Source organism: Podarcis muralis, chromosome 12 (assembly GCF_964188315.1).
Source record: "Podarcis muralis chromosome 12, rPodMur119.hap1.1, whole genome shotgun sequence".
NCBI classification, from domain to species: Eukaryota; Metazoa; Chordata; class Lepidosauria; order Squamata; family Lacertidae; genus Podarcis; species Podarcis muralis.
This window is the reverse complement of record NC_135666.1, coordinates 9,376,027-9,399,995: the sequence shown is the minus strand read 5'-3', so window position 1 is coordinate 9,399,995 and position 23,969 is coordinate 9,376,027. Positions and strand designations below refer to the sequence as shown.

The following is a 23,969-nucleotide window of genomic DNA, read 5'->3' as shown; positions in this document are numbered from 1 at the left end:
GGAAGGGAGGTTGTGCCAAGCAAACATTATGCTCAACTTTCTTGTACATTTCCCATCACTTTCCCATCACCAAAGTCCTGATTTGTTGTGTGGCAAGTGTGTTTTTAACCCTACAGCTGTGGTGCAATGGGTCAGTGTGTCTGGCTATTAACCAGAAGGTTGGTGGTTCGAGCCCATTGAATGGGGATACTCTGTATCTTTTGTTTAATCCCTTACATCTCCTTTTACTTTATTATATATATATATATTGGTCTTAATAGAGAGGTGCTAGAACCTTTCTGGGCAGGGGTACCTTTACCTTTACCTTTAGAACCTTTCTAGGGACGCGGGTGGCACTGTGGGTTAAACCACAGAGCCTAAGACTTGCTGATCAGAAGGTTGGCGGTTCGAATCCCCGTGATGGGTGGGCTCCCGTTGCTCGGTCCCTGCTCCTGCCAACCTAGCAGTTCGAAAGCACGTCAAAGTGCAAGTAGATAAATAGGTACCACTCCAGCGGGAAGGTAAACAGAATTTCCGTGCGCTGCTCTGGTTCACCAGAAGCGGCTTAGTCATGCTGGCCACATGCCTGGAAGCTGTACGCCGGCTCCCTCGGCCAGTAAAGCACGATGCGTGTGCAACCCCAGAGTCGTTCGTGACTGGACCTTTGTTGTTGTTGTTGTTGTTAGTCGTTTAGTCATGTCCGACTCTTCATGACCCCATGAACGCCAGGAACTCCTGTCCTCCACTGCCTCCCGCAGTTTGGTCAAACTCATGCTGGTAGCTTCGAAAACACTGTCCAACCATCTCGTCCTCTGTCGTCCCCTTCTCCTTGTGCCCTCCATCTTTCCCAACATCAGGGTCTTTTCCAGGGAGTCTTCTCTTCTCATGAGGTGGCCAAAGTATTGGAGCCTCAGCTTCAGGATCTGTCCTTCCAGTGAGCACTCAGGGCTGATTTCCTTCAGAATGGATCGGTTTGATCTTCTTGCAGTCCATGGGACTCTCAAGAGTCTCCTCCAGCACCAGAATTCAAAAGCATCAATTCTTCGGCAATCAGCCTTCTTTATGGTCCAGCTCTCACTTCCATACATCACTACTGGGAAACCCCTTTACCTTTACCTTTAGAACCTTTTAAAAAAGCAGGTACTCGAGTTAAGACGCTGTGGGAAAAGAGCGAATCAGAGTGCTGGAAATTGTTGCTTGGTTCCTCTACAAAATGCAGTTAAGTCTGGGCTCTTAGCTCACTCTTGATAATAAAAAAGCGACCTGTTTGTTCCTGCAGTTTCCATCGAGGATATCCAAGACGTCAGGGCAGGCCACCGGACGGAAGGGATGGAAAGATACTGCAAGGATGTACCCGAGCATCGCTGCTTTTCCATCATCTTCAAAGACCACAGGAAGAACCTGGACCTCATAGCTGGCTCCGAAGCCGATGCCAATCACTGGGTGGCAGGCCTGGCCAAGATCATCACCAAGAGCAACTCCATGAGCCAGCGGCAGAAATTACAACAGTATCCTTTTGTTTCGTTCCAGAATTATTATCACTAGCATGCATTTGTTTATTGCATTTATATCCATCTGTAACCTGAGATCCTCATTCCCTTCAAGGTAATCTTTTTTTGGGGAGGGCAGGGACACACCTGCTGCTGGTGGGTGGGGCCAGGAACAAAATGGGCGGAGCGTCACATGCAAATGTTCCCTTTGTACAGAAGACTCTACACAGAGTCACACAACCCTCTGTGGCCTCCATCAGGGAAGCAAAGGGAGTTTTCAGAGTCCAAGGAGACATTGTGGCCAGGCATGAACACTCAAGGAAGGTGTGAGGCCGGGCAAGTAGATGGTGTGGCCTGAGGAGAGTAGTAGTAGTAGTAGTAGTAGTAGTAGTAGTAGTAATTTATTACTCTGGCCAGCTCCCAACAGAATATTGAAAACACGATAAAGCATCAAACATTAAAAACCTTCTGATACAGGGCTGCCTTCAGATGTTGTCTAAAAGTCAGATACAGTGGTACCTCGGGTTAAGTACTTAATTCGTTCCGGAGGTCTGTACTTAACCTGAAACTGTTCTTAACCTGAAGCACCACTTTAGCTGATGGGGCCTCCTGCTGCTGCCGCACCGCCAGAGCACGATTCCTGTTCTCATCCTGAAGCAAAGTTCTTAACCTGAAGCACTATTTCTGGGTTAGTGGAGTCTGTAACCTGAAGCGTATGTAACCCGAGGTACCACTGTAGTTATTTATTTCCTTGACATCTGATTGGAGGGGATTCAATAGGGCGGGCGCCACCACCAAGAAGGCCCTCTGCCTGGTTCCCTGTAGCCTCACTTCTTGCAGTGAGGGAACCACCAGAAGGCCCTCAGAGCTGGATCTCAGTGTCCGGGCTGAACGATGGGGGTGGAGTTGCTCTTTCAGGTATACTGAAGGTCAGACAGAGATATTCCGAGGGCGGCCCCTGGGCCTGAGGTTCCCTACTCCTCTTCTAAAGTGACAGGCTCCACCACTGGGTTGAGAACCAGCCGCTATGTTTGCTAAATCAGTGCCCCAAAGGACAACATTGGTTTCTGGAGAAAGCCCCTTCTTAACAGAGTGTAAATGTGTCCCTATTTAGGTATGGTTAAGCAGCGGAGATAGACACAGCCCATTTGATGGGGCATAATTACCAGCGTGCTGTGAACATGCCTTCTGATTTGGGCCATTTTCTTGGAAAACCCTGGCTTCTCAAAGACAAGCATGAGTTTGACGCTGCCTTTGAAGTTCCAGCTTGGAATATCTAAATTTAGATATTCGTCGGCCAGGGGTTTGATCCAGTTCAAACATTTTGAAAGCCAACTGCCTTTTTGAGCCGAGGCTTGGCTGAGGTCAACTCCTGCTGACTCTGTTTAGCGCAAGTCAGAGGTTTTCCTTGAAGCTGCAATTACCTGTATTATAATTAGCTGGGCATTTTAATATTTGGGTACGCTTGGGGAAAGATTAGTAGTCTGTTTGAAATGTGCTGCAAGCACTGATTCACAACACTTCTCTCTCTGTGTGTGTGTCATTGCAACCTTTAAATGACTTCTTCCAGTGCATTTAGCATGCTGAATTTTGCTTTGCCAACGTCTCACATGCACCATTAATATAAATTAGGGATGGGGAACCCTTTACAGACCAAGGGCCACATTCCCCTCTGGAGGCCACATTCTGAGCAGTACCAGAGGCAAAAAAAGGGGCAGAGTACAGCGGTACCTTGGTTTACGAACGATTCGGTTTACGAACTCCACAAAACCAGAAGTAGTGTCCCGGTTTGCGAACTTTACCTCGGTCTAAGAACGGAATCCGAACAGTGGAAGGGCACCGGCGGTGGGAGGCCTCATTAGGGAAAGCGTGCCTCAGTTTAAGAACGGTTTCGGTTTAAGAACGGACTTCCGGAACGGATTAAGTTTGTAAACCAAGGTACCATTGAAATGGATGAAAATTTTAACTTGTACAGTGGTACCTCGGGTTACATACGCTTCAGGTTACATACGCTTCAGGTTACAGACTCTGCTAACCCAGAAATAGTGCTTCAGGTTAAGAACTTTGCTTCAGGATGAGAACAGAAATCGTGCAGCGGCGGCGCAGCGGCAGCAGGAGGCCCCCTTAGCTAAAGTGGTGCTTAAGGTTAAGAACAGTTTCAGGTTAAGAACGGACCTCTGGAACAAATTAAGTACTTAACCAGAGGTACCACTGTACTTTAAACCAGATTCTACACACACACATCTCAGAATACATCCATGCTGGTTGTTTTTACCTCTCAACAGTGCTTGTGCATCTCAGCTTTGTTTTGAATTATTATATACCACAGATCGGCCCTAGCTAGTTTACAGATAAAACAGAAATGATCGCAATCAGATGATATAAGAACAGCCGCTCGTTAGGATCCTTCACCCAGGACAGTTGGTGTCCGTTGGCTCTGTGGGGCTATGGGGTGTGTGTGCTTCATTTGGACCCGGTTGTGAGGCCATCTTTGTCTCCCTGCTTCCCTCAGTCTCCTCTGCCTGCCCACAGGGCAGTCGGTGGCAGATGTCCTTGCAGGGCAAGGGAAGGGGACAATCTCGTTGGACCACATTCTGGGGCCATCTTTTGCCTGCCTCCCTCAGTCTCCTGCGCCACACCACAGGGCAGTCGGTGACAGGTGGCCCTGCGCAGGGCCGGCCCAAGACATTTTGGCACCTGGGGCGAGCCACAAAATGGCGCCCCCTTCCTGCCAGTGGAGAAGAATAGATGGGTGGAAATCTACATCAGGGACAAAGCGAGAGTAACAATCTACGTCGGGATCAAGGGGCGAAATCCACTCAACCTTACCAGACGGTTGAAGTGGTTGTCAATCAAAGGTTGTCACGGGGGGGGGGGGGAGGGGCCTGCTCTGAATCTCGACAGGTGGATGCAGAGCCCAGGGGAGAACTAATACCATTTCCTCCCTCAGGGTGGGAGGAAACCAGCAGCGTCCCCTATTTGCTGAGAGGTAGAGGTGGCAAGGGGCAGGCTGCCTTGAAGATGGCGGATCCTGCCTCCAAGGAGGGCACCACACTGCTGTTGCCACCGCAGGAGCAGGCGATGCTCTCATTGGAGACTGGATATGCTGCCTCTGTGGATCTGCCACCTGAGGCAGTTGCTTCACCTTGTCTTATGAGTGGGCCGGCATAGCATCAACGTTGCCTCGATGCCACTTCAGAGATCCATATCCTACCCAAAGTGACCAAGGGTGGAGTCTGACGAACAGCCTAGCTAGACGCCGAGATAAACCTACAGTGGTACCTCAGGTTACATACGCTTCAGGTTACATACACTTCAGGTTACATACACTTCAGGTTACATACACTTCAGGCTAACTCAGAAATAGTGCTTCAGGTTAAGAACTTTGTTTCAGGATGAGAACAGAAATCGTGCTCCGGCGGCGCGGCAGCAGCAGGAGGGCCCATTAGCTAAAGTAGTGCTTCAGTTTAAGAATAGTTTCAGGTTAAGAACGGACCTCCGGAACGAATTAAGTACTTAACCTGAGGTACCACTGTATTTTGAAACTGGAGCCACCTGCTTTCACAGACATTCATCCCCAAAAAGCTTAGGATGTAATATTGGGAGAGGAGGGGTTTTTTGTGTGTGATGTAGGCACCTTAACAAGTGACTGACCAGCTGGATCCACGCCTGCTTGCGGAAGGCAGATAAGAACAAAGACAACAAGATGAGCTTTAAAGAGCTCAAGAACTTCATGAAAGAAGTCAACATACAAGTCGATGACAACTATGCCCGGAATATCTTTGAGGTAAGGAGAATTTAATTCGCTCACTTGCAAGTGTATTTTGTTATGATGCAGTGGTGTTTCATGAAACGGTAGGGACCCGATCCTGTGGACATTCTCTGGAAGGAAGCCTGATGGGATCCAGTGGGACCTCCTCTTGAGTAAAGGGTAGGATTTGCACTTATTACACGTGTGTGTGTGTGTGTGTGTGTGTGTGTATTTCTGACTCTCACAATTTTGTAGGAGGGATTCAGTTGAATACTGGAAATTTTGGTTTGCATAATTAAAGTGGATTAAAGCACACCGAATAGCAACGGAGCAGAAATTCAGTTTGGTTCACTTTTAAAGCCAAACCTACTGAATTCTTTGTAGAAAAATACACAAACCGAATTGACACAGCCGCCCTTCAAAATTCACACTTGTCTGAATTTTGCAATGCAGTTTGCCAAAAAAAAAATGCATATGGCTAGTGAAAAGGACACACACAAATATAAAAAAGCACGCAAGAAATGCATATGTTAGGCAAGATTGCATATAAAAATGCAGGCACCCCCCCCCCCAATTTACGCAGGGGTTACATTCTGAGGCACCGCACGTGTGAGGAAAATCACGTATATTTGAAACACCATTGGAGAAGCCTGCGAACACTCAATTCCTCCCCTTGTTGTGACGTTTTTGGGTCACTTCTGGGTTCAACACAATGCGTGTGTGTGTGGTAACACACATATTGAATGCACATAGGTACTTTAGGATAAATGTACGTTAAAATGCTAATGCAGTTTCATGAGGACTTAAGAAGCAGCGGCACAAAGTGATGTGGAAATGTTGAAACTGAATTTAAGATTGGAAAAAAATGAGAAACTGAGAGAAACCAAAATTGAGAGAACCCCTCTTCTCTACTCTGAAGCCCTCAACATGGCAGCTCCCTTTTCCAGCTCCCAGAATCCACTCTTCCTTCCCAACTTTATTTAGCCAATTCCGATTCCGCCCTAAAACAGAGAGAAAAAGGCCTGGTACGTCGGCGAGATCTGCCAATCATGTACTCCATGCTAGGCTGCAAAGTTGACCTTTTCCAATGACCCGTATCTGTTTTGCATTGTCTAGCCCTGGTTCAGGTTTCAACCCATAAAGAAGACGGGTTCTTACCTCTTCTCTCTGCGTTCACAGCAATGCGACAAATCCCAGACGGACACTTTGGAAGACGACGAGATTGAGGAATTCTATAAGATACTGACCGAACGGCGCGAGATTGACGAGATCTTCTCTGAGCACTCCAACGGCCAGGCCGTGATGTCGCTGGAGGATCTGGTGAGGTTCCTTCGAGAAGAACAGCGTGAGGAGAATGCCGGGCCTGAATTGGCGCTCTCTCTGATCGAGCGATACGAACCCAACGGAAGTGGTACGTTTGTAACCCTTTGAATTTGACAATATTTACGCTGAATGCGTGCAGAGGAGGGCAGCCAGGACGATGAAGAATCTGGTAACCAAGCCTTATGAGGAATGGTTGAGGGAGTTGGGTATATGTTTAGAATGGAGAGCAGGAGACTGAGAGCTGAGGTGGTAGCCATCTTGAAATATCTGAAGGGTTGTCACATGGCAGGTGGAGTAAGCTTGCTTTCTCCCGCTCCGGAAGGTAGAACCAATGAATTCGAGTTATAAGAAAGGAGATTCTGACTAAACATCAGGAAGAATTTTCTGGTGGTATGAGTGGGCTATAGTTCATGGGTAGACAAACTAAGGCCCGGGGGCCGGATCCAGCCCAATCGCCTTCTAAATCCGGCCCACGGATGGTCCAGGAATCAGCATGTTTTTACTCGAGTAGAATGTGTGCTTTTTATTTAAAATGCATCTCTGGGTTATTTGTGGGGCATAGGAATTCGTTCATCCCCCCCCCCCCGAAATATAGTTCGGCCCCCCACAAGGTCAGAGGGACCTTGCTGGAAAAGTTTGCTGACCCCCTGCTATTCTTTCTTTCTTTCTTTCTTTCTTTCTTTCTTTCTTTCTTTCTTTCTTTCTCTCTCTCTCTCTCTCTCTCTCTCTCTCTCTCTCTCTCTCTCTCTCTCTTTTCACCAACAATTTTCACCAGCAACACCATCAAAGCAGCTCACCTAAATACAATAAAGGAAAACAATACGATTTGATTTCTGAAAATCAGAATTAAAACTGAATATTCAATGTCTAAAAGCTGGCAACAACCCCCCATCCAAAAAAGCCATGTACCCACAGCCTGCCCCATTCTCAGTTTTGTCCTTTTCTTCTCCCCATTGTACTCCCCCCCTTTCTTTTTCTACAGTCAAGGGACAAAATGTCATGACCAAAGATGGCTTCCAGATGTATTTGCTGTCTCCCCACGGAAACGTATTCAATCAAGCTCACATCCCCGTGTACCAGGACATGACCCAGCCGCTGAGCCACTATTACATATCGTCGTCGCACAACACCTACCTCATGGAGGACCAGCTGAGAGGACCCAGCAGCACCGAGGCTTACATCAGGTGCGGCGCATCACCTCCCCTCTTCTGATGGAAGAGCCAAGAGAGTTGTCAGAGGGCCTGGGAGAGGTGCTTCCATTTTAATTACCCACAGTGCCCCCGGGGCACAGCATCACCCCAAGGCATTGTGGGAAGTTAAAAAGGGCGGCACTTATCAGACCCAGCAACTCGGGGCTCCTCAGTGTGCCGGGCAAACAATTTGTTCCAGAGCTGTAGTCCGAAAGATCTGGAAGCCATCAGGTCAGCAAAGGCTGGGGTAAGGGGAGAATTTGTGAGCAGCCTTGGGTCCTAGCCACACGAGACATTTGAAGCGGTATCACTTTAAACAGTTGTGGCTCCCCCCGCAAAGAATCATGGGAACTGTAGTTTGTTAAGGATGCTGAGAGTTGTCAGGAGATCCCTAGTCCCCCACCTAGAACTACAACCCCCAGAGTTCCCTGGGAGGAGAGATTGGTTGCTAAACTATTCTGGGAACCACAGGTCTTGGGAGAGAAGCAGCCATCGTTCTGGCCATTGCTCAGCGGCAAAACATTTGCTTTGTGTGGAGAAGGTCCCCAATATCTGCAGACATGTCTGGGAAAGACTCCCTCCCTGAAACCCTAGAGGAGAGCTGCTGCCAGGCAGTGTCAACAGTATTACACCCTTGTGCAAATTAATTGAAACAAACAATTATTGTACAAAACTCACATATACATGTACAAAACTCAGATATATGTACATCTGTAACGGATATGACCTCCGCTGTTTTTAAGCAGCATTTGAACACGGTTGGGCATGGAGTCTACTAGTTTTGAACAGTCACTGTTGATTTTCAGATCCCTGTACCACACTTGAATCAGTGCCTGAATGAGCTTCTCCATAGTCGTCCAGTCTACAGCACGGAGGTGACTTTTGCATATAGCCCACAAATTCTCAATGGGATTTACGTCCAGGGAATTCCCTGGCCAATCAAGTACAGTGGTACCTCGGGTTAAGTACTCAATTCGTTCTGGAGGTCCGTTCTTAACCTGAAACTGTTCTTAACCTGAGGTACCACTTTAGCTAATGGGGCCTCCTGCTGCCGCCGCGCCGCCAGAGTACGATTTCTGTTCTCATCCTGAAGCAAAGTTCTTAACCCGAGGTACTATTTGTGGGTTAGCGGAGTCTGTAACCTGAAGTGTATTAACCTGAAGCGTATGTAACCCGAGGTACCACTGTACCTGTATTTGCTGCTCTGCCATGAATTTCTTCACCACTTTCGATGCGTGACAGGGGGCTAGGTCCTGTAGCAATATCCCAGTACAGTCAGAATATCTCTTTTCCAGCTCTGGAATAACTCTCTTCGCAGAACCTCAGTATATTATGGCAAGCACATCCTTCTATTGGCTGCAGGCTTCTGGCACCATAATGATCAATTGACTTTTCGTGTTTGTTTTGAGTACAGGATGACGAGTCAGATAGAAAACATGCTTTGTTTCAATTAATTTGCACAAGGGTCTAGGCTAGTTGGAGCCCATAGGTCTGACTTTGTATAAGGCAGCTCCACATATATGGGCACCTCCTCCTTCCGCCGTTTCTGGGAATCTCATTTCGAACAACTCCCAACAGACCCTGCAATGTTTCCTTTGCAGAGCCCTGACCAAAGGCTGCCGGTGTGTAGAGCTGGATTGCTGGGACGGGCCTAATTCGGAGCCTGTCATTTACCACGGCTACACGCTCACCTCCAAGATCCTCTTCTGCGATGCCATCAAAGCCATCAAGAACTACGCTTTCAAAGTAAGGGCGGCTCCTCTCCCTCCAGCCAGCACCCTAGCTTTAAATCTCTTTATGCCTTTTGTACCGCTGTGGTCTAAACCACTGAGCCTAGGGCTTGCCGATCAGAAGGTTGGTGCTTCGAATCCCCACGACGGGGTGAGCTCCCATTGCTCGGTCCCTGCTCCTGCCAACTAGCAGTTCTAAAGCACGTCAAAGTGCAAGTAGATAAATAGGTACCACTCCGGCGGGAAGGTAAACAGTGTTTCCGTGCGCTGCTCTGGTTTGCCAGATGCGGCTTAGTCATGCTGGCCACATGACCCGGAAAAACTGTCTGTGGACAAAGGTCGGCTCCCTCGGCCTGTAAAGCGAGATGAGCGCCGCAACCCCAGAGTCGTCCGCGACTGGACTTAACGGTCAGGGGTCCCTTTACCTTTGCAAGACACTTTGAGACATGCCGCGAGCAATAAATGAAAATGGCAACAACAGGCATTTCAAAAGAAAAGTCCCAGTTAAAATGCCCGGGTGAATTTATTGCTTAAAAAAAACAAATAACCTATATGCCTAAGGTCAAGCTATGCAGGAACCCGATGTCCTTTTTGGGGAAAGTTTTTCGGCACCGGTGTTGCTGCAATCTGGGGCAATTGCTTTTTCTGAGAAACTAACTGAGAGAGCACACACCCAGAATGCTGCAACTGATCCTGATGATTTTGCTAAAATATGACAAATGGAAACCCTGATGTCTGGCAACCACCAAATAAGCATATACCGTAGATTAGGGGTCAGCAAACTTTTTCAGCGGGGGCTGGTCCACTGTCCCTCTGACCTTATGGGGGGGGCGGACTATATTTTTTGGGGAGAAATGAACGAATTCCTATGCCCCACAAATAACCCAGAGATGCATTTTAAATAAAAGGACACATTCTACTCATGTAGAAACACGCTGATTCCTGGACCGTCCACGGGCTGGATTTAGAAGGCGATTGGGCTGGATCCGGCCCCCGGGCCTTAGTTTGCCTTCCTGTGCTGTAGATATATGAAGACATCTATTGCATTAGACTTGTGTTCTGGGGGAGGGGGAAGACCAAATGTTTGGATAATGTTTCTTGAAAATTAATAACGTTTAAATTATTATTTTTTAAAAAAGAAGGCCCTGCTCTGTGGGCCCCTCGATTTTACTTCCCTGAAAGCAAGCACCCAGCAGAGCTGGACCTTTCTTGAAGAGCTCAAGGGCTGGAGTCACTTGTACAGGAGGAAAACAGCAGTTATTCATGTATTAATGTCACTGTTCTCTCTCCCACCCCCCACCCCCACCCCACAGACCTCTCCTTATCCTGTCATCATATCCCTGGAGAACCACTGTAGTCTTGAGCAGCAGAAAACGATGGCGTACCACATGCACAACATCTTGGAAGACATGCTGTTGGTGGCGCCAGTCGACTCCAATGCTTCCGAGCTCCCTTCGCCGGAGGTGAGTTCAGCTGCATTTTATCAGCACGTAAAATGCTACGGCTGCCATCTTGGTTGACAAACTAAGTCAGGGGTGGGGAACCTGTGGCCCTCCAGACATTGTGGGACTACAACTCCCCTCAGCCCCAGACAGCATTGGCTGATGGTTTGGGATGATAGGAGATGTAGTCCTCCTTCTGAGACCATTGGCCATGCTTCCTGAGGCTGATGGGAATTGGAGTCCCGCCATGTCTGGAGGGCCAGAGATACTGATCCTGTTCCACCCTTTGCCAGTGTTATATCTCTTTTTTTCTTTTCCTTTCCCCTCTAGCAATTAAAGGGGAAAATTCTCGTGAAAGGGAAGAAGCTGAGCCCAGAGACGGAAGAAGTCTCTGATGAGGACGAAGCGGCTGAAATGGAAGACGAAACTGTGACGATCGAGGGGGAGAGGAAAAGGACGGTGAGCCTCATGGACCATGTTAGCAATTCCAGGCCCTGATTTTGCATGTTCTTAGCAACCGCTAGGGACGCGGGTGGCACTGTGGGTTAAACCACAGAGCCTAGGACTTGTCGATCAGAAGGTCGGCAGTTCGAATCCCCGTGACGGGGTGAGCTCCCGTTGCTCGGTCCCTGCTCCTGCCCACCTAGCAGTTCGAAAGCACGTCAAAGTGAAAGTAGATAAATAGGTACCACTCCGGCGGGAAGGTAAACACCGTTTCCGTGTGCTGCTCTGGTTCGCCAGAAGCGGCTTAGTCATGCTGGCCACATGACCTCGGCCAGTAAAGCAAGATGAGCGCTGCAACCTCAGAGTCGGCCACCACTGGACCTAATGGTCAGGGGTCCCTTTACCTTTACGTTACTCTGAGTAAGATGAGCATCGACTACAACCATGGAGATTGAGAGGCCGGCGGGTTGTTTCACTCCCTGCCTTCCGCCCCTGAAATTATGATGAATTCTCAGTTTTCTACCTTGTTCCTTGCCCCTTTTTAGAGTGAAAAACTGAAGCTTGCCCAGGAGCTATCTGACACGGTGGTCTACTGCAAAAGCGTCCACTTCCAAGGTTTCAATAATACCGATTGCAATGAAATGTCATCCTTCAGCGAAAGCAAAGCTTTGAAGCTGGCCCAGGAATCTGGTAAGTGGCCCCCTGCCTGGTGTGTTCAAAAGAGAGATCCACCCATCGAACATAACCCAAGAACATTGGGTTGGGGGTGACCTGAAGTAAAATGCTGCAGTGTGGAGTGTGCAGCTATTCAAGATTCTAGCCGGCCGTTCCCATTCCCAGGATACTCCATTCCAGCCAGCCAGCCATGCCCACATCAAGGAAATTCCATTCAAACCCACCCACCCCCCATTTTCTGTTTATTCCCCCCTCATAACCAGCCAGCATTCCATGGCTATTGATCATGCTCAGTCCTTAATGGGCTGTTTTTTGGGGGGGCGTCTCCCCCACTTTTAAACCCCTCCACATAACACCAGTCTTGAAAGACCTACATTGGCTCCCAGTACGTTTCCAAGCACAATTCAAAGTGTTGGTGCTGACCTTTAAACGGCCTCGGGGAGTGCCGCAACCCCAGCGTCGGTCATGACTGGACCTAATGGTCAGGGGTCCCTTTACCTTTTTAACAACATTTCAATTAATCAAAATCAAAGAAATACATTCCCCAGATTCCCCACCCCCGACTTCCCTCAACTTCCTCTTCTGGTTTTTTACATATTCACTCCCCCTGCTTGCTTTGTTATATCTTCATATAAATTCTTTATATTAGTTGTTATTATTATCTCTTATCATTTGAACATCATCTTTAAAATTTCTGTATTTATTTTTGTTAATTGCAAGTGTTTACTCAAACCCTGCTAGTGAGTCCATTTCTTTACACTGTTTCTGTAAATACAACATAAAAGGTTCCCAATCTTTAAAAAAAATTATCTATTTATTTCTTAAGTCTTTGTGTTAGCTCCGCCATTTCAGCAGATTCCATCAGTTTTTGTAGCCATTCTTCTTTCCATCTTTCATCACTTTTCCATCTTTGGGCTAGCATCCTAGCCGCAGCCGTAGCATACATTAAAAAGTTTCTTCTTTCCTCTTGTCCGATCTTGACCTGAAATGCCTAATAAAAAGGCTTCTGGTCTTTTAGCAAACATTATCGTAAACATTTTCTTAATTTCATTATAAATCATATCCCAATAATTTTTAATCATTCTGCAGTTCCACCACATATGAAAAAAGTGCCTTCTTTTTCTTTACATTTCCAACACTTATTGGAACCTCATGTGTGATAGCCTTAATTATGTGTTGTATAGTGGTACCTTGGGTTACATACGCTTCAGGTTACAGACTCCGCTAACCCAGAAATAATACCTCGGGTTAAGAACTTTGCTTCAGGATGAGAACAGAAATCGTGCTCCAGTGGCACGGCAGCAACAGGAGGCCCCATTAGCTAAAGTGGTGCTTCAGGTTAAGAACAGTTTCAGGTTAAGAACAGACTTCCGGGATGAATTAAGTACTTAACCCGAGGTACCACTGTACGAAGAAGAGTTTTCCGCCCTCACAACCCTAATCTGTCTCTCTGGGTCACCCCAGCTCTCCCACAGTTCCATTATGATTAGAGGAGGAGAAAGAAATTGTCATTTTTTTCCTGTTCTCATTCCAGGGCCCGACTTTATCCATCACAACATCAGGCATCTGAGCAGAATCTACCCTGCGGGATGGAGGACGGATTCATCTAACTTCAACCCTGTTGACATGTGGAATGTGGGGTGCCAAATTGGTAAATTGGGTTGTTAAAATCAACATGGCTTATTTAGTTGTGAATAACTGGGGGTGAAAGGGGGCTGTGAAGTAATCTTATCTTTGTCTTTCTGTCTGTTTGTCTTATCACCTGCCCTTCCCTTTAAGGCCCCAGAGTGGTTGCAGCATTAAAACACAATATTAAAATTGGTTCAAAACATATTCCAGTCCTAAAAATGAGGCGGGTGTGGCGATCACACAGGGTCCCCGGACGTTTCACCGTCTATTGATCCCTGTGCCACCACTTTATTTCTTGCTGCCACCACCCAGGCCCTACCTGGTACAATACTGAGTCCAGTCAGGGTTAAATTGGAACATAAACTTTTGTTTATTTATTGCAGTTTAGCAAGTGTGTGGTTTCATAAACGGTATCGGTCTATTACATTCATAGGGTGCCTATCCAGACCTATAACTTCCGCTACCTGCTCTCACTCACTAAACTGCCTCTCAGATATTTACCGTATTTTTCACTCTATAAGACACACTTTTCCCCTCCAAAAATTAAGGGGAAATGTCTGTGCGTCCTATGGAGTGAATGCAGGCTCCGTGGCTTCAGCGAGAGCAACACAAAGCCTCCAAAGTGCAGTGGGAGCGCTCCCGCCGCGCTCCGGAGGCTTCGCGTTGCATTTGCTGAAGCCTGGAGAGCGAGAGGGGTCGGTGCGCACCGATCCCTGTTGCTCTCCTGGCTTCGCTTCGCTGGAGAGGCGCTGCACAGCTTTCCCTCTCTGCGCAGCGCCCCTTCAGCGAAGTGAGAGGAGAAAGGGAAGGGGCTCCATTTCTCCTGCCGCTTCGCTGAAGGGGCGCTACGCAGAGAAGGAGAGAATTTTTTTTTCTTGTTCTCCCCCTCTAAAACAAGGTGTGTCTGGTGGTTGGGTGTGTCCTATAGAGTGAAAAATACAATACAATACTTGTCTTCCTAGCTCCTAAGTGTTCCTGACTCAGCTTATTTCACTACACTAACTCAACCTACCCACAGACTCTATCCCAATTCACTCCCACTCCACCCAAATCCCAATGAACTCCCCTTTCGCTCCTCCCAGAGTTGGTTTTATAGTCCCTCTGACTCCACCCCCTGGGTTCTGATTGGGTAACTTGTTTAACTATTTCACCTCCAGCACTCTCATGTTAATGTCACAGTGGGTCTTAAGGTATATACACCTCAAGTGTCAAAAGCCAGGATAAACAGGTGCGTTTTCAGCGTTCTCTGGAAGCTGTACGACAACTCTCTGTGGCACAATCAAAAGCAAGGACTACATTACTTTTCCAGAACACGACAATGTTCTGTAAATCTGCTATCGTGCCCCATTCAACGGGTTAAGGGCTACTAATGATCATACGCACCTAAATGAAGCATCACCTTGTAAAATAATAATTTGCCAATTAATTGTACGTATTTCTCCCCCCCTCCCTCAGTTGCCTTGAATTTTCAGTCCAAGGGAACCGATATGGATGTCTACCAAGGCCGATTCCAGGAAAACGGCTTTTGTGGGTATGTCCTAAAGCCGGAGTTTCTGCGGGACGAGCAGTCCAGGTTCAACCCCAAGGCCGTCTCAGAAGGGCCGTGGTGCACCAAGAAGAAACTCCAGGTGAAGGTAGGAATTGGAAATGAGGATTACATCCATTTCTCTGAAGTCCAGCGCTGTTCCTTAGTGTCTCCTGGAAGGCTTCCAAGTCACGATGGGCACTCAAGACCCCCTCGTTCTCTCTTACAGGTCATCACAGGCCAGCAACTGCCCAAGGTGAACAAGAGCCAAAACTCCATTGTGGACCCCAGGGTGATAGTCGAGATCCACGGCGTCCAGAGGGACAACGAGAAGAAGCAAACCACCGTCATTGACAACAACGGTAAGAGGAGGAGATACTTGTGAGTCTTCACCAGCTGAACTCATCTCTGCCTCTTGGCCTCCTTCTCTCCTGCTTCAGCTACTGCCTCTCATTCTGGACTTCTCTCTGCCCCAGACTCTCCCTGCTCACTAAACCCTGTTACCTCTTCCGTTCCCAACACTTCTGCAGGGATCAGATGGGATTACTATGAGGAATTATAAAATATACACCAGGCCATCGTGTCCACGATGAAAGCATTGCGTTGACTGGGTTTGATATATTGACGATAGTTTCTGATTAAATCCCATAAGATTCTACATTCATGCCCTTTTGATGCCCCTTTGCCTCTGCTGCCCATTTCTCCTTGCTCTTCACAAATCACGTACACACTTAGACAGGCAGGCATCCTGGGTCATCAAAGGCAGTGGGCAAGTTTCTTTGATGTATATTATTTTTATGATGTTAATCTTAGGGCCTGGAAATAGTTTCACAGGAAGGTGAGAAAGATGCCTATCTCCTTGCCATCCTTCCATCCTCTCTTGTTTACTCCTGTTTGTGATCTCTGGAGTTTCTCTAGTCCTCTTTTATTTACTCTCAGATTATGTGTGCATGCTCAGAGTAGTAGTCTTTGTAGTTAAAAGAATTTCTTTTGATTTAACTTTCTCTCCGCGTGGGTTTGTGGAAATGCTCAGAAGAAATCTGATTGGTTCTTACGAACACTCTGTAAAAAGTTCTTTTGTAATAAAACGGCCTGGGCCAGGGGCTGCGGAGATCACTCGTACAGGCACAGAGAGACACGATTATACACACCCTTCCCAGAGTCTTGCTGGTTCAAGTCTCTGTGTGTATTCTTATTCATCAGAGTTCAATCCTTCCTTTACTTTGCAAACGCAACACACTTCCTCTTCCCAGTCTTCTCCCTTTGACTGCTCATAGTCATCCCACCACCATTCCCCGGGCTCTGAGCCTTCTTCCCTTAGGGGTTTCCCTACTGGTTCCTCCCACCATTATTCTGCATCCAACCAGTCCATGACACTGAGGCGCTTAGAAACCATGAGCTTAAAGTCCAGCCCAGCCCAGTGGTTCTGCTGTATAGCGATTGAAAAGGGACCAAGATTTTGGCCGCCATACCTTCTGGGCTGCTACTCTGACAAACCCCTTGGCTCCTAGCTTGGAGAGGCTCTTTCTTCTTGCTGTAGCTGGGTAAATGGAGATTCAATAGCGGCTTTGTTCATTTGTTCTCCGGTGAAGGAAAAAGCTGAAGCTGTTCTCCTTTGTCCAAGATGCCTTACAAAAGGGCCTTTCATTGCTTCCTGGAAGGGGAAAGGGAGCCTGAATCCAAAACTACCAATAGCTGGCAAAAACCTTGGTTGTATATTCTCCCAACTTTGGGCGATGGGTTGCTTGGCTTTCAGCCCAACTGAAAACTGATTCAAGTGTGCAAACATGCATGTGGTACAGTCTTCTCAAAAGGCTATACCACCTTGCAAGGTGTTGGAAACTCCCACTATGGCACGATCTCCTTGGCATGTGGAAAGCTTACACTCCAGGGAGAAGAGGAGATATGCTAGTCATCAAATATCTCAGGGGCTTTCACGTGAAAGATGAGCAAGCTTGTTTTCTCCTGCTCCGGAGGGTGGGACCCGAACCAATGGCTTCAAGCTACAAGAAAGGTGCGCAGAACTGGACAGAGAACTCCCAGTGGGGTCAGACCAAGGCAGAATAGAGTGGCCTAGGACTTGCCGATCAGAAGGTCAGCGGTTCGAATCCCCGCAACGGGGTGAGCTCCCGTTGCTCGGTCCCTGCTCCTGCCCACCTAGCAGTTCGAAAGCACGCCAAAGTGCAAGTAGATAAATAGGTACCGATCCGGTGGGAAGGTAAATGGCGTTTCCGTGTGCTGCTCTGGTTCGCCAGAAGCGGCTTAGTCATGCTGGCCACATGTACGCCAGCTCCCTCAGCCAGTAAAGCGAGATGAACACCGCAACCCCAGAGTCGGCCACGACTGGACCTAATGGTCAGGGGTCCCTTTACCTTTTTATTACTTCTTTTGATCGGCACTCTTTGCTTCTGTTGATGCAGCCCAGACACACAGAGAAAGAGAGGGGGGAAAGGAAAAATGAGTCTCTGAGTATCTTTTCTATCAAAGATGAGGCCAGTTTTTTCTATCTTTTACGGATCTAGCCTACTGGAAAGATATTCAGACTTGTACATCTCTGTGTTGCCCGTGTTTGTCTTTTCTTCCTTCCTCACCTAACACTCTCTCTCCCCTTTGCCAGGATTTAACCCCAGATGGGATGAAACGTTTGAGTTTGACATCGACGTCCCTCAGCTCGCTCTGGTTCGTTTCATGGTGGAAGACTTTGATGCGTCGACCAAAAATGACTTTATTGGGCAATTCACAGCTCCCTTCACAAGTCTGAAGCAAGGTGAGTCTTCCCATCTTAACCTTCAGAGAAAACTCTTCATTCGAAGCTTAGAGTAACGGAGTTTCTGGGGCCAACTGTCACCTTTTTCTTTTGTTTTTTTTAAAAGTTCTCTCTCCTTTTTAAGTGTAATGTCTCTTTCAATATGGTTGGGAGGTCTTCATGAACGACGAACCCCAAAATTTTGCATCTTCTCCAAACCTGTGCCAAAGTTTTGCAGTCATTTTGCAGTGAAAACTTTGGCACCGGTTTGGAGTGAATCAAACGGTGTTGGATTTTTGGGTTTGAACCCTGCTTTGATGTATCAATTACTCAGTTAGGGGTGTGTGTGCTGCAAAACGTGGGGGTTTTTTTGCTGCAAAATGCTGCAAAACGACTGCAAAACTTTGGCACAGGTTTGGAGAAGATGCAAAATTTTGGGGTTCGTAGTTAATAAGCGGGGACGCCGGTGGCGCTGTGGGTTAAACCACAGAGCCTAGGACTTGCTGATCAGAAGGTCGGCAGTTTGAATCCCCATGACGGGGTGAGCTCCCGTTGCTTGGTCCCTGCTCCTGCCAAACTAGCAGTTCGAAAGCACGTCAAAGTGCAAGTAGATAAATAGGTACCACTCTGGCGGGAAGGTAAATGGTGTTTCCATGCGCTGCTCTGGTTTGCCTTCCCCACTGCCTTCCTAGAGTCCTTTTGCTGTGTTGCAGCTTTATAAATCAAGTAGGCAAATAATATGGGGAAAGCGGCTTAGTCATGCTGGCCACATGACCCGGAAGCTGTACGCTGGCTCCCTCGGCCAATAAAGCGAGATGAGTGCCTCAACCCCAGAGTCGGTCACGACTGGATCTAATGTTCAGGGGTCCCTTTACCTTTTTAGTTAATAAGCCCTGTTGGGGGCTGCCTCGTGAGCTGTAATTCAGGGGATAGGGCCGTATCCAACTCTAGTCCTACTCAGAGTAAACCCAGTGAAGTTAATTAACATGACTAACTTGGGTCCGTTAATTTCAAGGGGTCTGCAACAACAGCTAAACCACACTGTTTACGAACCTCCCAGGTGTCTTATAGGAGCACAGTGCCCTCTACTGCCCAGATCAGGCATCGCTTCCCAAATTCCTGATAATCCAAGACACACTTTTCTGAATTATTATTACACGTGTAAGAGAAGGAGTTGGCCGCCTTCAGAGAAGCCAGTTTATAGCACACTTTCTCTTAATATATGCAGATTTGTGGCTGGAGAACTGCATTGCAGAATTCAGGGATGTACAGGTTTCGAAAACTATCTGCTTTTTCAGGTTGTTGTGTTTTGGAAAGAGCGAATTAGGCCACGTTAAAACTGAATTTCTCCCCCATCTCTACGTTGCGTCCTCCAGTCCCTCTGGCACGTACGAGTCTGATTGTTGCCACTCCCAGTGCCAGCTATTGAAATACACCAAGTGAAGAGTGTTAAGTTGTGGGTGAACATATCAGACGACACAGCGATTCTTCAAACAGCTCTTGTTTATTCAGAGGCCAGAACAGAACTGAACTGAAGGGTTCAGTCAGGCTGCTTATATAGAGCTCCACCACAACGTAACTGTAACAATTTTCTAAAACTATCCAATCACTGAACGTCACTTTCGATCCCTTATTTGCATAACTATCTACAGTGTCCCCCTGCTGGCCCAGGGTGAGAACTTCAGTATATAACAAAGAGAACACCACAATATAATCTCTCTCTCTCTCTGATAAACTTTAGGCTATCGCCACATTCATCTCTTGACGAAGAATGGAGACCAGTACCCTTCTGCTACGCTCTTCGTACACATCAATATTACGGATGCTTACTAAAAGGACAATTTTCTCGGACCGCTCAAGGGACAGGTCCCTGCTTTCACTTTCCAAATGAACTTGCCTACCAAGCTGGGAAGAGAGAGACCTCAAACACTACCCTGGTTTTCAGCCGATGTGGAATCCCCACAACATCCCCGGAGAGCAGGAAATGGACAAATGAGTCGACCCAACCACCGCAGAGGTCATTGCGCAAACCGCCTTGCTGCGTTCAGAAAGCATCGTGGAGAATTGCTGCTCCAAGTGCCTGTAAAAGGCCATGTTCTGTTGTGGTTGGGAAGCTGGGCTATCCTCCTTGTCATGGGTAGGCAAACTAAGGCCCAGGGGCAGGATCCGGCCCAATCGCCTTCTCAATCCGGCCCATGGACGGTCCGGGAATCAGCGTGTTTCTACATGAGTAGAATGTGTCCTTTTATTTAAAATGCACCTCTGGGTTATTTGTGGGGCCTGCCTGGCATTTTTACATGAGTAGAATGTGTGCTTTTATTTAAAATGCATCTCTGGGTTATTTGTGGGGCATAGGAATTTGTTCATTTTCTTTTCAAAATATAGTCCGGCCCCCCACAAGGTCTGAGGGACAGTGGACCGGCCCCCTGCTGAAAAAGTTTGCTGACTCCTATCCTAGCTGCTGTTTCTGGGGGAAAGGAGAAAAAGAGCTAGCTTTACAACCATGAAGCACGAAAATTAAGATACGGACAGGCGCAGGAGATTGTTACTTCAGTCCTTTAAGGCTGGGAGGTCCACACACTGGCCACTGTTGTCTCTGAAGACCTCATCTGGACTGTAGCACTGGCTTCAGGCATGTTCTGAGTCAGATCCGAGATGTGGCTTCTGTGTCCTTTCCGCTTGTTTCCATGCCTCTCTTTCCTCCCTTATGTCCGATGGTTACTGACTTCCTTTGTGCGCCCGGGCAGCAAGGCACCAGTTCTTCCTGACGACACCTTTCAGGGTATTCACTTTTTCACGTTTCCAGTCCTCACGATAAGTAAGGCAAGCTTAAAAGCGTAGAGGCGATTTCCGATGCAATTTCAAAAGCTAAGCAAAGGTGTTGAACGATGTACACATCGTTTTAAGAAAGCGCACATTCCGCTGCTGAGTGCTGCAAGCTGTGTAAATCATTCCAATCAAGCAGACTTGCGCAATGTTTAATTCTACCTCTAGCAGCAGCCAAAATCCCTCCTTTTCAACTTCTCTAACTTTAAAATTTAACCGGGTATCGCTCACCTTTTAAGTCATAATTTACCCATTGGCTGAAACAAGAGATTCTCAAGAAGCTACTTTCTGGGGCCAGTGTTACATTCTGGGTTTCTGCTGTGCTAGAGTGGACTAGCAATGTACTCCCAGCCAGATTTCATAACTGTAAAAATGTGATTTTTTTTAAAAAAATTAGACATTAAGACCTAAGCACTGTCCTCAGACTTTCCCCAAACTGTCAGCGTATGCATTGAGCTTTTTCAGTTTTAGAAGCTGAGGCAATTGCATCAATCATCGCGTTGTGAATTTGCTAGATGCTACTTTTTTTTGGTAAATTTTGTAATTTTGTTCAATCTTTTTAGAATTAATTATTACATTATTTTTAGGCAAAAGCAGCCAAGGAGCAGGTCCATTGTACCGTCACACCCTCTCTTTTCTTAGTAGCTTGGAAACGGTTCTGAATTTGAAGGGAGTGAGGATATAGACTGGGGTTCAATCAGTCTCACAGGCCATTATCCAAAGATGATTGTTGCCTGTGGAAATTTATCCCAACATTAGCAAATTCAGCCGCTTGAAAGAAACTGACTGATATAAAATATGATAATTCTGTTGTTTCCAATATTGGGTTTTCCCCAGCTGGTTCTGAATTACTGTTTTTGAACATGATGCAATTGTATCTAAGGTTTTCCGTGAAATGGTGAGGACTGGAAACTTTTGGAGAGTTTACATAACCTCACATCAAAAAGCTTTGAATCAGAGTCCTGTTGTGCCACTGTTCTGCCTCTTTTACATGACATGTGAGATACACTACAAAATCCATGCCCTCAATCCACCTAAAGCCAAATGCTTTTTAAGCGTTCTTTAGATTTCAGTGGGAAAGAATTAAAAATGCACTTAATTCTCCCAGTGATATCTACGAGTTTTAAATGGCTCTGGATCTTTGCTGCATGTTACACTGTGATCTATAGCAAATTGTGAAAATGCTACGCTACTGACAATGTCGTACCAAATCCTCTTATTTTATATGTGGTCCCAGCCTCTAAAACTCAAGAGAGGAGAACCTTTGCTTTTCACTGAGCAGAATCCTTTAAGCAATCTGTGGAGGCTGAAGGCTCATTTACACGCAATCTTATCTCATGAGAACAGGCCCAAAGCTTGCTTCAGACTTAGGTGCCTATACTGTGCCAAAGGCCAAAGGCCCCCGATTTCATTTCAAGACATAAGAATTGGTCAACAGCACTGGCCAGTTTGCAGTTCCACATCAAAGCAGATGTGCCTGAAAGTGATCCGACCGAGGGATTCTGTGATCTCAACTTGAATTCCTCGATTTGCGGAGAGTTGCTCTCTCAGGGTAGCATCATCTGTGATCAAGTTGTTAGGATTGAAGTGTTCATTTTGAGACTTCACCGCCCTCCTCACAAAATGGCCACCACTTCCAATCCCCTCATCCACAAAATGGGGTCTGCATTGTTATAGAGCAGGGCCTCAGTGAGACAGGAACTCATCCTGTGTCATGGAAAGCCATGTGCCTCTAACCCAACATAGCCTCTTGTTTTGGGTTAGGCTATATATTTGGGGAGATGGAATCTTGAGAGCTGCTTTCACGAAACGCACTGCAAATTTATTAAACGGGAAGGTGGTTTCTAAAAGCCGTTCCGTTTTCCCTTTCTTGCAGCGAACATAATCTCGTTTCTCAAGGCGCTATGATGAACGGTGTCTCCCCTTCCCCCCAAACACTTCCATCTGGGGTTTTGCAATGGAAAAGCCACGTAATGCCTTATTGCGGTAACTGTAAGGTCCTGGTCTAGCACTTTTTAAAAAAAGGATTGGGACCTTATAACTGCCCCAGCCTTATTCTGTTTGTGTAGAAGACAATCACAGGGTGGTAAACTTGCATGGTTGAGACGATGGTTGAGATGCAACTGTAGCTGATTTTTAGCAGATATTCCATAAGTGGAGCCCTGACTGTGTCATAATGCAATAGCTGAATCCAATGGGGATCTTGGGCTTGTGTAAGACATAGAATCATAGAGTTGTTATCCAAAAAATAAATAAAAATCAGCCTTCTTCAATTGGAGTCTTCCAGGTGCTTTAGACTACAACAGTGATGTGAGCCGAAGTCCAAAACATCTGGATAGAAAAGGCCAATTCTTCTAGTCCAAACCCCTGCAATGCACAACATCAGCCTATCATTTGCAGTCTTGTACTGTTGTGCTCCTGTTGTTTACACGACAAAAGTAGTTTGCCCAATAACACCAGCGCTCCCACTTCTTGCCCTGACATGACAGTGGCTCTCGCCAAAATGGGTTATATCCCATGTCAGTCATACTGTTGAGTAGACCCATTGGAACTGGCGAGCGCAGCTAATGAAAGTCCCTTTATTTCAGCGGATCTGCTTTTGAGCACGGCTTCGCGAGATATAACGCAATCATTCTGCAAACAAAACTGACTTTTATATTGCGGTTTTTTAAAATTTAAAAATGTCATATAAAGCTACAGAGTTAGAGGGTTGACAAGAGTACGATATAAATAATATATTTTTTAACTGCGATTAAAATAAAAAGTAAAAAAAAGAATCGTGTTTCTCTGCCTCATCTTTTCCTGTTTATTTTTCTACTGGGTTCACCTGATGTGTAAATGCACATGGCCAACTTAACTGGCTTAGCTGAAGCTGTCCTACCTTGAACTCTGCCACCCCCAAATGCTCACTTTTTCTTCAGTGGCAGGATTGTACACCTACCCTCCCATCTGATCTGAACAGAGGAGAGGTTCAAGAAACTGCTCTCTGAGCAAGCATGGCAGGGGACAGTGAAGTCTTTCCACCCCCAATGATGGCGGGAGCATTTTCTGCTCTTTTAGACACAGCAGCCATTTTGTATTATGCCCAACGGCAGCCATTTTGTTCCTGACACCCACAGCAACGTCTCAAGAATCCAAATGGGCCCACTCGCCAAAATAGGTTGGTGACTACTACTGTGGCTCTATGTATGTTTTCACTTCCATGTCAGGGTCTCCTAA

General features: G+C 46.8%; 1 protein-coding gene across 2 annotated transcripts in view; it reads left to right on the top strand.

The window, feature by feature from the left end:
* PLCD1 (phospholipase C delta 1) overlaps positions 1–23,527 on the top strand; it is a 71,211-nt gene extending 47,684 nt beyond the window's left edge. For both annotated transcript variants that reach the window (XM_028750701.2, XM_028750700.2), the window contains exons 3-15: positions 1,259–1,487; positions 5,127–5,256; positions 6,400–6,631; positions 7,526–7,727; positions 9,335–9,479; positions 10,777–10,926; positions 11,236–11,364; positions 11,895–12,039; positions 13,559–13,675; positions 15,109–15,287; positions 15,408–15,540; positions 17,796–17,945; positions 19,666–23,527. In XM_028750701.2, coding sequence (XP_028606534.2) covers positions 1,259–1,487; positions 5,127–5,256; positions 6,400–6,631; positions 7,526–7,727; positions 9,335–9,479; positions 10,777–10,926; positions 11,236–11,364; positions 11,895–12,039; positions 13,559–13,675; positions 15,109–15,287; positions 15,408–15,540; positions 17,796–17,945; positions 19,666–19,757 — 2,033 coding nt within the window. In that variant the 3' untranslated portion in view covers positions 19,758–23,527. The remainder of the gene's footprint in view (positions 1–1,258; positions 1,488–5,126; positions 5,257–6,399; positions 6,632–7,525; positions 7,728–9,334; positions 9,480–10,776; positions 10,927–11,235; positions 11,365–11,894; positions 12,040–13,558; positions 13,676–15,108; positions 15,288–15,407; positions 15,541–17,795; positions 17,946–19,665) is intronic.
* Positions 23,528–23,969: the final 442 nt, after the last annotated feature.